A 13,052-nucleotide genomic window follows, 5' to 3' on the forward strand; every position below is an offset into this window, starting at 1 on the left:
TCCGTGTATAGCTATGAACTTGTGTGGAAATAAATTTCAGTAATTATAGAATTACATGTAAAATTTTCTGAAATTTTCATGCCTTGACCGGTTATGAATACGGGCACTGTTAAAATAATCGATTGTAAAGTGTTATTCCAATAACGTAAGTATTCGGCTAAAAATTCATCCTTCATTTAGTAGTGCGAAGTTGGTTGCGGGCCGCGCCCGGAGTAGTGAGATAAATCGATAAATTGTATCACTGTAATAATCGACAAGCATTTCTTCCTGTCAAATAGATGATGGCAGCGACGGTCGTTGAAATGATGTCGCAGACGCAGAGCAATGGGTTTCAGTCAAAAAAGAAAGAAGAGGCGGATAATAAAGACAACTTATGGTACGTCAATTCCAAAAAATGAAGAAATTCCTTCACCTGATCACAGCATGTCATAGATAAAACGAAAAAAAATTCTCACTAGTGTTAAAAAACATTCTTCCGATCTCTACATGACACCCACATATTTTTGACTATATATACGTAGCTAGTTCACACATGCTAATACACACAATGTGAGATTCTCTTTTCTTCCGTACACAGTAATGTGTAGTATAATGTGTTCATGACCCACAGTTCCCCCACTGTATTTTTTGTATTTCAATTCCTTTCCAGGTCCTCTATTTTAGCCGAAGTTCAAAATAGTGGGAACAACAAGCTGCCTTCGTACAAAAATGTTCTGGTACTAGGTAAAGTACATATATCCAAACATGATTAATTTCATGCAACATTGTATTGTAATTTAAAAACGTGTTATGCATCTGAAGTGGTAACAGTGTGAAGGTGGTAGTAGTAGTCATGTGTCACTGAACGCGATGCGTGAGGTATTCGCATGACATCATACTTCCTCACCTTGTCTTGTCAGGTGAGGAAGATGTGTAGGTGTATAATTATTACTTAATAATTTCATTCCTCTATTTATTTTCAGGTGATAATGAGAGTGGTAAGACAACACTCATAGCCAAACTGCAGGGTGTAGAAGACCCGAAAAAAGGTTCTGGTCTCGAGTTTGCTTATATTGATGTTCGTGACGACTACAGAGATGGTAATGAGTCATCCTGTCTCTAAAGTAACAGCTGTAATAGTAACAATAATCATTTCACAGTCAAAGGAATGGTTGAACATGGGGATCAGTTTAGAAATACAATATCGAAGTAAACTATAAACTTAATAGGATAGTTTTAACATTTTCGAAATAATTCATACCTAACCGGATGCTTTTTTGGATAGTATTTAAGTTGTACAGTATGTTAATTGACCAATAATTTAATCTTGAAAGAAGATAGGATAGGATTTAAATGTTTATTTACATTCTTTTATCATTTATAAAGGCATACCTGTAGAGTACATCGGCGTTCGCCTGATAGCTATGAAATAAATGAATTTATAATACTAACGTTAATACGGAAAATGAGAAAGGAATTCGGTTCATTAATTTGTTAAATTTTTTAACAAAATGCTAATAATAAAATAACATTATTCCATATGTTGTTATTAAGCCAAACTATTAATTGTTTAAACAGATCAGACAAGGCTGTCGGTTTGGGTACTCGACGGAGATCCTGGTCATACAAATCTATTGAGATTTGCCTTAAGTGCAGAAAGATTTCCACATACCTTAGTGATGTTAGTAGCGGCAATGACTAGTCCATGGGCTATCTTAGAACAACTACAGTCCTGGGCAGCGATACTTGGTGATCACGTTGATAAATTATCTCTTGATAATGACACAAGGCAGCATTGTCGGCAGCTTAGTAAGAATGTCTTCATTTATTTTTTGACTTTGTACAAGGACTTATAAATTGATGTCTCGTCTGATCCGCCTGAGTCTTTTCTTTTCACTTTATTTAGACATCAAAAAGTGGCAGGAGTATACGGAACCTGGCGATGAATTAGATCCGGGAAGTCCATTGAGACGTACCAGCCGCAATCTAGATGAAGAAGCTGTTGATGGTTTACCTTTGCCTGACGGAGTACTCACTACTAATTTGGGTCTGGACGTTGTTGTTGTCATCACGAAAACGGATTATATGACAACGCTCGAAAAAGAACACGATTACAAGTAGGCCTTAAATACTTTATGCACTCTTGTTTATTGTTAGATACATACGCAATGAAACTGAACATATCAACTGTAATTAACAGAAGCATAAATGGACCATAACTCATTTATAATTGATTTTTGATGATTATCAATTCGTACTTTTACCAGGGACGAACATTTCGACTTTATGCAGCAATGGGTGAGACGGTTCTGTCTCCAGTATGGCGCAGGACTGTTTTATACTTCTGCTAAAGAAGACAAAAACTGTGATTTGCTTTATAAATATCTAACACATAGAATTTATTCATTACCTTTTCGAACACCGGCGTTGGTAGTTGAGAAGGATGCTGTACTTATGTGAGTATTTAAATTATCACAATCCTTTCAGGGTTCTGTAGTATTTTTGAGTAACGTCCAACTCTTCCGTACTTACAGTCCTGCTGGATGGGATAACATGAAGAAAATAAGTATTCTCCACGAGAACTTGCAAACGATGAAGCCAGACAGTTATTATCGTGACATTATTACTCAGCCGCAAGTAAATCGCAAGGTAAAGTGTGAACTAATAATTTTATTTTACAGATTACCCCAAACAAAAGAACGTCATGTGTCTCCTGAATTGAAAATACATTTAAGACTAAAATACGAGACTTCGTTCATTTTATAACCGTTCGAAAGCAAATAAACCCTTTTTGCATATTTATTGATAACTTTTCTGGTGCTTTATATATTGAATTCGGATTATAAACAAAAATTAATTACCTCATTGTTGAATACGTGCTAATAGACTGTAGCACGGGAAGTCGAAGTTCAAGCAGAAGAAGAGCAAACCTTCCTTGCCAAACAGCAAGCAGCATTGACCGGTTTCAAAGACCCGACACGGTCGCCAACGACCCGTAACCAGGCAAGCAGTGAAACCATCATACAGGTCATACCAATTATGATTAGAGCATGCTGTTGATATTTGTGAAATTGTAACTAACAGCGAGATTCAGGGAGTCTTTAACTTGTCGAATCATAATATTATATAACAACCAACTGACTAATTTGTAAAAGTCATTAATGCTGAAGCTTTTTGTGATGCCAAATAATCAGAACATATAATTAATTAACGATAAATCATATCGTGACTCACCACCACAGTACAACCGAATATCTATGCGGTATTTTTTTCTCTGAGTCACCTAAAATCATCTGTAGTCCCAATAATTTCAATCCGATTACATTTTTCTTGCTGACTTAAAGTGAATTACTTTTTACGAACTAAATTAGAGTTCCTAAATGATAATAATTGAAATAGCTCAAAGCAAACTTGTGATTCAAGCTTCTAAGTTGTCATTTAACAATGTACATTCATTTTTGTAGCATGCTCTAATTTATTTGTGGTATGAATTTACATTAACTGTCTCTGGAAATTAGTCTTGCCCCCATATCTACATTTAAATCTGCACCTCAGGTGGCATCACCTAACAAAAAATTGGACCCAAAAAGTGCAGGAAATACACCTGGAGGAGAGGGTGTATTAGCAAATTTCTTCAATTCTCTGCTCTCCAAGAAATCCGGAGCATCCCCTGGTTCTCCAGGAACTCCAGGTGCTGTCGTATCCAGTACAGTTAAAACTGGTAATTTGAATAGAATAAATATATGAACACAAAAATTTAATGTCAAAGAAGCAAAATTTAGCAATTCTTTCTATACAAACTATACTGTCATTGAATTTTCTATTGAAAGTTCTACCCTGTCCACAGAAATAACGAGTCCAGATGCAGGGCCGGTCGACAAAGCGGCTATGCGCAATGATGCGGCAGCTGAGTTGGATCGGCTAACGCGAATGAAAAAAATACCGCCGCCTGATTTAAACTCGTCATCCGAGTGCTAGACCAACGCGAGCTTGTTTTGCGACCCATTCACGATGGCATGGGACTGACTAGTGAGGCTAGCGCTCTGGTTCTAGAACGTCAAGCGATCAATTAGTGGATTTGAAAAGCCTAAAATCTACTGAATATTGAACGCGGCGAGATTGCGGGCAGTGGAAACCGGCGTTTAATCTTGAGAATCCGTATTGCCATTCTGAACTGGTTTTTGATCCAATTGTGTTGCTTATCAACGAAAAGTAACAATCGTGCAGTCACTTCTGTCTGCGCACAAGACAGATGCAGCGTACGATTCGTCGTAGTTCATTATACGTGCTTACATAAGCTTGTAATTATTTGTTTCACTAAATAAGAAATAGTGCAAAATCAAACGAAAGTACCTACTTTCATTTCGATTCATAACGTCCTGGACTATTATTTATTTCTTTTGAAGACGAGAGACAAAGAATCATCTTTTTGGCACGAACTAATGCATATTTACATACTCTTGATTATTTAGATGATTTAATGACTCGTTTTGTGGATAATTTTGGAACCTAACGACTAACGTGGTTGTAATGTGAAAATGGTACGAAGGGAGCAATTTTTCATAATAACGAACGTGCAATATCACATTATGGGAGTTCTGCCTGGTAGTACGATAGCATTTAACCGTACTATAAACTCAGTAATTGAAATTATACTAATTACTAATAATCGGGTGGAGAATGGGCCGCAAAGGCAATTATATTTTTTTTCCTTCGAGACTAAAATTACTCAAAAAGACATGAAACGAAAAATAAGATAAAATATATATAATGCGCCACAGCAGTTAGACAACAGCCATAATTGTTGTCTGTTGAAAAAATTAAATACTTCATAATATGAAGAATAGGAATCCCTCGAGGTTTAATGTAACGAAATATTTATATAACGTAATAAATAAACTTCAATTAAGCTTACGCACATGCCCTTGCGTCTCGTCATGCATACATATAGTAAGTTATTTAGTGAACCATTGGCAGCAATCTTTATTCCGTTATACAAAAATTCACACTTTTTTTGACTATTTCTCTTTCTTTTGTTCACATGAAAAAAATTGTATTCATTCAGATACGGTAACGTTGAAGTCACTTTTAAGAGTTGTTTTTTCACCACATTACTCAAACTAGCGATCGGTCTAACTTTGATGACGTCAATTGATGAAAGGAGTATATGAGTTTGCACGAGTGTGTAAAGAAAAATTTTTGTAAGAGTTGTATATTTTAATGAGATTTTAGTTTTTGTTCATAGCAGTTAGGTGATTATTGCTTTCACGTGAAAAAAAGATAACGCTATTTCTCTACCACAAACCATTATGCACTTATTGTATCCTCCGTCTGCAGACAAAACTCATCTAAAACTGTAAACATTTGTTTTTTGATTATATACATACACGGCTTTATACTCGTCCTAATGAACAGTGTAATATCATCTACATAATTGATAAAAATAAATAATTTTTCATACAGACCTTGTGTTTTATTTCACCAAATAAATAAATCAGTTCAAGTTTTTAATTAGAGTTGGTGAAGTCTCGAAGAAGTCTTGTGGGAACTTGAAGGATAAAAAATTAAGGGCAGATTTAAATTTCGTAATTATTGCTACTTAAGAGAACATTCGGCATTCTTATTTAACCCATTGTACCGTAACATCTGTTCACCCGTGAGATGCGTATTAGATTTATTTACTATATTTATATATATATATATATATATGTAACATTACAATCAAGGTGTTTATTACACGCGACAATTACATGTAGGTATGTATAGGCATCATAGCAAGGATATAGCGGTATTATGCTGGAATACGAAGTGCAGCTACCTAAAAATCCCTCTACCTTATCAAAATCCCATTAATGGAAGAGTTTTGTGTTATCGAATGGCTTGAATTGCCATCACCAGTCAAACTGGTAAGAAATTATTTTTAAAATTTAACGCGTGTATTAGCAACGGTAGAAATTTACTCAATACTATGTAAGTGCATCGTTTTCAACACCATCCCAATTCCCTCAACAATGAGATTCCACATTCGCGAACTCATAACATTTTCTGAAAATGTATGGAAATCTTTAAGTCCACAATCCATCGCAATAAATGCTTCTTATAATACGCGACTAATAATTAATATCATTAGTTTGTAAATTATATTTACTATATTATTAGATATCGTGTAGGTACGTATCTACTATTCATGAGTACTTAAGTACTATAGTGACTGCAGCGTGATAAATTATCGTTTACGTTGAACTTCAGAAGCTACTCTAAAATAAAATATTTAAACCAATAGACGAACTTTACCAAATCTGTCTAAAGTGCAGCAAAGGTGTGCTGTTATTCAACCTCTGAAGAACAATCTGGTTTAGTTCTTATTTTAATTGTAATATTGCGTATCTAATTAAGGCGGATTCAAACGTACACACTACGCAGATTCGTTGCCGAACACGATTAGGATTTTCACCATCACCATCACCACGAGAGATGAATAATAAAATCAATTGCAAAATTTTTTGCATCGGATTTTCTAAGACAATTTGATGCGAGTATTTTTATTAAAACGATTATTACTGGAGGATTATTTTGAAGTTATTATCTTATATCGGCTTTCTAGATTTAATAATTACAAATAATTTTTTCCACGGAATATTACGATGCTTCGATTTAATCGGAAGAACAGACAGTAAATATTTACCAATTATAAATGCACGGAAAAATGCAGTAACAAATACTGTACAATTGATACTTATATAACAATAATCATTAGTTTATCCGTTAACTAAATTTAAATAGGCCAACCAGCTGGAAGAAGAAATTAATATAAATTTAGGTTCAAGATTGTCAAATCTTTGTCGACGGAATCACGATCAAGATAAAAAATTGTCAGAGCTATATTTACAATTCTAAAATACTAACAGATTCTAAAACAGGATTCTCACAAATTAGTCTTGGCAATGTGAAAGGTTTTTCTGTATAAGCTGTTGAAATTGATTTCTGTGTTGCTGTATATGAATCGAGTATGCTTATGAACGATATTGTGATAATGATATAAATAAAGAAAGAAATTGTATATTGAACAGCAGGATCGCAATTTTTTGTTACCAAAAACCATCATGTAAAAGAATCCTAACACATTTTTCATCAACTGCAATATTGCATCACAGATCACAGGCAGCAATGTTCATCACAATGCCGACATTTATTAGATGCTTTAGTGTAAATATTAAGCGTACTTCGGTATAGTGACCCCGACAGTATATCAGACTATTTTATGTATAATGTTATTATAATTGAACTGATAAAACTAATTTTACCTTCTCTAATAAAGCAAAATGCGTTTATCGACGGCTTTTCGACAGATCGGGCATTCGGACATTCGATCACCGCACATCTGGCATGTGCCATGTCCGCAAAGGAAGATCATATTTTTCAGACGATCTAAGCAAACTGGGCACATTGTCTGAAAAGGAAAATGAATATCGCAATAAGGATGTCCCAAACAATTGACATGATTTTTCCGTAGACGCAAAAGTTGGCAGAAAAATATCTCCACGTATAGGTTTTCTTTTCATCAGTACCTGTTCCTTAATGTCTTGTAGCTGTTGCTGGAGTTTTTGTATGTCACTGTGCGACGTATCACGGCTTCCGTTATTCATCAGCGTAGCTTCTCCTTCATTAGGAATTAGAGGCGCTGGCTCTTCTTCGGGATCCGCTTTCACTTCGGATATGGTACCTGCGTAATGTACATGTTTTACGAGAATTGAAATAGTGGATGAGGGAAAGGAAGAATTTCGGAACCACAACTGATATGTACATAATTATAAAGACCTATTCAACATTCAAGTACGATTACCTCCTCCTCCGCAGCATATGGAGAGCGGTACCATGTGTTGAATTTGAGCGCGGCATTGGACGCACTTTTTCATCAACGAGGCACAACTTTCGCAAGCACACATGTGACTGCAGGGTCGAAATAGTACTCCTGCTTTACGATCAGAGCAAACGACGCATTCTTCAATCTGTGAGCATCGTGAGAAAATAATTGTCAACTTACTTTTCCTGGCTATTGGGATTGGAGAATGAATATATCGATTTATCAGCAAATGGAGTATTGCTGTACACATGTACCTTAATTCTAGATAGAACATTCTCTCGGCAGATCAGACACTTCTTTACTCTAGGTGCACAGACGTTGCAGCAAGCTACGTGTCCACAGGGATTAAATAGAGTCTCTCTCTTTCCATCCGAACATACCAGACATTCGTCGATCGCTGCTGACGGTACAGGAGCTTCGATGTCGTGCCTACAATACGAAAGTGATTTATACAAATTTTTCAATTTAGGCAAAAAAGTAACGAGGTTGGACGAAGAAAATCATTTGACGGTTGCTGAAGGAAAAAAAAAAAAATACGATTTCTTTCAGGTAATTCTAAATCGCAGTGATTGATGAAACTAAATTCCCCGTGTTAACACGTTTTTAAAAGAATGGTCGGAGCAATACAATCTTCGATATTTGACAACCAAAAAGAGTTGAAAAGAAAAAAGTCACACTTGATCGTGCATTTTGAATCTATAACCAAAACTGCACAAATTACAGGGTACAAAGGAGGGGAAATTGAAAGCATAGAAGCCGTCGAATCATTTTCGACGGTTGAAACAATACAAAAAACGTGGATTTCTGCTGAAGCTATATATATATATTATTAAATCGAACGCAACATTGTAAAGTATGAATTTTTGCCCGTACGATTCTTTGTCCTTGTGGCATTTGGTCAAAGTTTTGCAGAGGTTTGGATCAGGGCAGAGGTCGAGAGGAGTTTGTCCTTTCTTATTTTTCAGGGTAAGATCGGCCCCGTGAGCAGCCAGGAAGCAGGCGATAGACGCACTGCTCTTTTTATCCTGGCCCTGGGCCCCAAGACCCATAAGAAGTCTACCGACGTCCTGAACATCCTGGAGTTGTCGTAACTGGGACAACGTGTGATGTCTCAGAGCTTCGTGCAGCGGCGTATCTCCGTCTTTGTCAGCCACGTTTAAATTCGCACCTTCGCGGACCAGGAGCTGGATAAGAGAAGTAAAAAAAAATAAATAAATAAATAAATAAAAACTTGACCATCGAGTAGCGGAGGTCTTATGGTGACCCAACAACCCAGAAACCAAAGCAATAATTAATTTAAATACGGCGTAGGTATTTAATTGCAAGAGCAGTTATTCGTTTGAGTTTTTTTTATTCAATCTCGACTATGCGCAACAAAATAGGAGCTTTGACAGCCTGCACCGAGTTTTTACTGTCGTTAGATTCGTATTATCGATCGAAAACGATCGGCTGATCGCTCCCTTCTCAACGCCGTATTGCATATTGTGGGCAGTCACGTCCATAATTTGGTTTCCAATTTGCACAGACCGCGTTTACACTCACCCTCACTATCTGTGTGTGCTGCCTTTCGACGGCTAGGTGTAAAGCGGTCTGCAGATTTACGTTCTGCAAGTCTAAGTCGGCTTTGCCGGCTTGCGCTAATTGCTCGGCAACTTCTACGTGGTTGTTAAGGGCGGCTAGGTGCAGGGCCGTGTACCCATCGTCCTTCTTTTCATCCACTATCCACGGTCTCGGAAGTTTCGAAAGGAGAACACGCATCGCACTGTAAAATAGAAAAATTCATAGGTGGAATTAATCTTTGAAAATTATTGTGCAAATGTGGATTATTGATGATTCTCGGGAAAAAATTAATTTGCAGAGTCGGTTTGAATAATGATGGTTATTTTTTTTTTTGTTTTACTTCGCTAAGGTGTCTGATGATAAGCTGAATTACGAAACAGTTAGGTACCTTGTACTATCTATAAGGGCAGTTTGGCGCGAACGTTTGAATTATTATTCATTCCTTGAACTTTGTAAAACTTTGAGAATATATAACGTTAGTCATCTGCATCCAATTTGCAAATGTAAGTTTCATTTAAATTATTCCCCGGCTTCTTCGCTTGGCTTGGAAGAAACAAAACCGCGAACAAAAGTTAAAAAAAAAAAAGAAGAAGAAGAACAAAAAGAAAAAAATCGAGACTTTGTCCAGATCACAATAGGTATTATCATATTGCGACGTTTGAAATATCTTGATAAAAACGTAGGCGTCAAATTACAAACCGCCCAGATATATTCCGGATCAAATTTTTCACAGTATAAAGTGAAATATTTTTATGAGCAAAGTTCGCCCATTTTCCTACCAGAGAAATGGTTTGAAAAGTATTTCAGAACTGTCCAACTACTTTCGCGTGATATAACTTTCGGGTTTGAAATTGTTCGCTGCATGTATCCTGTTTCCTGCACATCTGAGAATAGCGGTGATCAGTTCACTGAGCGGAAATCAAACTTGTTGCGACCCCATTCCGTGAAGAAGAGAAGATAATTTAAATTCAGAAGAAGAAATTATGAAAAAAAAAAAAGAAAAACACGTAGGTATGCGATAAAAATGATACAATTCTCATAAAATACTTATGCGTGCGAAGGTTAAACTTGGGAGTGCCTTTCATTCTCCGAGTTTCTTCAATTTCATTCTCAATATGTCAATATAAAAATAATATCTAGTCTTCACAGATTTTCATAATATGTACATACACGGATATTATACAATAACGTTTGAATTTATTTAACGAACGGTTTGTGATGCCAAGAGCGAACTTTTGCCCAAGACCCTGTTTTGTTCCGGCGGTGATTTTTTGTAAAATCAATTTCCCATGCGACCAGGATATCGTCAGAGAGAATGAGAACAGGCATGTTATCCGAATCATATTCGAGTCTGTAAACTGCGGCGGAGGATCTCCGTCGAGCCGGTGCCCTGCACATGTGCAGAGTCTGGTGCACCGCTACCGTCTTCGTCTCCCGTCTCCCGTCCCGTTTCTAGGGGTAACCGCGTTGGCCGGGAGGTCAGTTTCTTTGGCTGAATCCCTCGAGGAGGCCCGGTAAGACACTGACAACAGCTGTTAGCTCTGGAGCTTCGTCATGGTCCCCGTGCCTTCTCGGGCCAAAAACCCACCCGTGGGGCATAATTTTTGCATTGTCGAGAGCGTCGAGTTGTCGGAACTATTCGCAATTTTACGGTAGATTGAATTTACATTGGATTTTTTTTTGTTTATTACTTTTCCTGGAATATCGGAAGAATTTAGTTCATACGTTATAACTGTGAGTTTGAAAAGTAACCGAGTGAAAATCACTTCGAGATCAATCGGTTCACGTTGTTTTTGGAGGAGGGGGTGGATTTATACCAGCTATTTCGGATATTGGCAATTGATCAGTGTCGCTACTATATCATCGAAACTTCGACCAATTTTGTACATATATTTTATATAACATATATATAAATGAACGAAACTCGAAGCGTCGAGAGCCGTTATTCGTTCGACGCTGTTATTCCGTTAGGAAACTTTTGTCTCGTCCTATAGTATGGCTCCCTATGATTTAGAGCCCGGTAGTGACGCTGACGATAAAGAGAATCGCACAGTTTATTTTTGCAAGACCTGCTGCCACGCCAACGCCCGCTATTACCAAAGCTTTAAAATATACGACTGTGGATATACAGACATATAGGACGCTTTACTTGGGCGTAAACAAATTTATAAAAAGAGAGAGAGAGAGAAAAAAAAACGCGAGATGGTGAAAAAGAAGCTCTTATAACGTCACGTATATTGTATAACGTCCGTCACAGGTGCAGTGTTTATTTTAAATACCGACGCGGGTAAATCAGAAAATCGCGGACAGATTCGCTCATTTTCTAACAGACATGACCGAGGATACAACTCTACGATGAACGCCGGGCGAACACTTGCCTTCGTATAAGTTGTAGGTAGGCAGAGGCGCCGAGGCATTTTGGAGAGACCGACTCATAGCGCCGTTCGTTACGACCGTGTTTAATAATTAATAAATTTAATTATCTCAGCGGAACAGCTACCGTCGCTGTTACCAACCACTGTTGCGGCTTCTGCCACCGCGGCACAGCGTAACAATTATGACGTACAGAGTACAACGTACGCTATATAATATTATTGCGATAATTGCTTGATTAGCACCAATTTTAATTACGATGAGCAGAGTTAGTTGTGTGCGATTGTTAATACTTCGCAGAGTTGACCCGTTACGCGATTGTCTACGATATTTCTTACGTAAAATAGATATACCGTTTATATCATTCACGGGTATATACCTGATGCTTTTAGGGATTAATATACGAGTATGACTGAGTTTGGGCACCTCAGTTTTCCTTATTTCCGTAGCTCCGTGACGTTAATTTTTTCTCCTTTATCTGTTGCATCGCGCACTTCATTCTCCGCTTCGGCGGTTTGACAAGTCTTGAAATTCTATTTATCTTCCCTCAATTGCACGCGCAGCGCGAGGAACTTTGTTTAGGTAGATTGTTACAAAGTTGAAATTTCTATCAGTCAGTTGGGCGGCCGCCGCCTGCACCTCGGAACGAATCCAATTTCATCAAACTTGGAGTAATAAATAACGGCTTCGATTCTCACCCCCCCCCCCCCCCCCTTGCGCATCGCTGTCAGTCATATTTTGGATTTCCGGTTTACGGAAGCGTCATTGCCGCCTCGAATGCGCCTCGCGGCTATTCGCTTACTTCGAAACTTCACAGCCCTCCGGATTTCTCGCTGGAACGACTCTCACGACGTCGTTGTGAAATATACGTACGTTTTTCTATCCGTGCCGGGACTCCGGGGGTTCAGGAAAACTCGCAGGGCACTTTTTGACGGAGATTCTTTACCGTTGTACGGAGGGGTGAAAATCGGCGGAGGAAGAAAATAATGGCTGTCAATTAACTCGCTGAAAGAGAGTAAAATAAAGGGATCATCGGTATTCCCGGTGGATATTCGAAGACCATTAGTTGGAGCGTGAAGTTGTCCTCGTCGATCCGCAAGCTTCCCATAATTTATGCGTTCAATACGTTCCGCGCCGCGTCACGCTGTCATCTTTTGACTCTCGCCGCTTTTTCTCATCGCGGGCGTTTTAAGTCATACGAGGGTGAGAGTCTAAGGGAGGGAGGGAGGGGTTTGGACGTGATCGTGACGGGGGTGTCGGCGGTGAAAAAAATATA

At 37.9% G+C, this 13,052-nt stretch overlaps 2 protein-coding genes across 5 annotated transcripts in view; one reads left to right on the forward strand and one right to left on the reverse strand.

Annotated features, from left to right (window-relative positions):
* The first annotated feature begins 9 nt into the window (after positions 1-9).
* Positions 10-5,441, forward strand: LOC107217017 (cytoplasmic dynein 1 light intermediate chain 2). Of its 2 annotated transcripts, XM_015654367.2 has the most exons (11): positions 10-145; positions 279-376; positions 650-723; positions 963-1,079; positions 1,558-1,788; positions 1,886-2,096; positions 2,247-2,435; positions 2,514-2,628; positions 2,866-3,006; positions 3,535-3,700; positions 3,827-5,441. In XM_015654367.2, exons 2-11 carry the CDS (start codon positions 279-281, stop codon positions 3,955-3,957), a joined length of 1,473 nt encoding a protein of 490 aa, XP_015509853.1. In that variant the 5' UTR covers positions 10-145; the 3' UTR covers positions 3,958-5,441. The 2 variants fall into 2 exon arrangements, with proteins under 2 accessions (XP_015509853.1, XP_015509854.1); XM_015654368.2 differs by lacking the exon at positions 10-145 and having other exon boundaries at positions 221-376; positions 2,866-2,982.
* Positions 4,420-13,052, reverse strand: part of LOC107217020 (E3 ubiquitin-protein ligase MIB1) — a 249,637-nt gene continuing 241,004 nt past the window's right edge. Inside the window, exons 10-16 of one of the 3 annotated variants that reach the window (XM_046732501.1) lie at positions 9,386-9,605; positions 8,717-9,027; positions 8,098-8,272; positions 7,823-7,988; positions 7,548-7,702; positions 7,284-7,429; positions 4,420-5,527 (exon numbers count right to left, since the gene is read on the reverse strand). In XM_046732501.1, the coding sequence (XP_046588457.1) occupies positions 7,289-7,429; positions 7,548-7,702; positions 7,823-7,988; positions 8,098-8,272; positions 8,717-9,027; positions 9,386-9,605 (1,168 nt within the window). In that variant the 3' untranslated portion in view covers positions 4,420-5,527; positions 7,284-7,288. Of the gene's footprint in view, positions 7,430-7,547; positions 7,703-7,822; positions 7,989-8,097; positions 8,273-8,716; positions 9,028-9,385; positions 9,606-13,052 lie in introns of all 3 variants that reach the window. The other 2 variants (XM_046732500.1, XM_015654374.2) reach the window with 2 other exon arrangements.

Source organism: Neodiprion lecontei, chromosome 2 (genome assembly GCF_021901455.1).
Source record: "Neodiprion lecontei isolate iyNeoLeco1 chromosome 2, iyNeoLeco1.1, whole genome shotgun sequence".
NCBI classification, from domain to species: domain Eukaryota; kingdom Metazoa; phylum Arthropoda; class Insecta; order Hymenoptera; family Diprionidae; genus Neodiprion; species Neodiprion lecontei.

Excerpts from the sequence above, each read along its gene's own strand:
- LOC107217017 (XM_015654367.2), top strand. The coding sequence starts at position 279 with ATGATGGCAGCGACGGTCGTTGAAATGATGTCGCAGACGCAGAGCAAT. Across the intron at positions 724-962 it reads CAAAAATGTTCTGGTACTAG|GTGATAATGAGAGTGGTAAG; the intron begins GTAAAGTACATA and ends ATTTATTTTCAG. Across the intron at positions 2,436-2,513 it reads GAGAAGGATGCTGTACTTAT|TCCTGCTGGATGGGATAACA; the intron begins GTGAGTATTTAA and ends CCGTACTTACAG.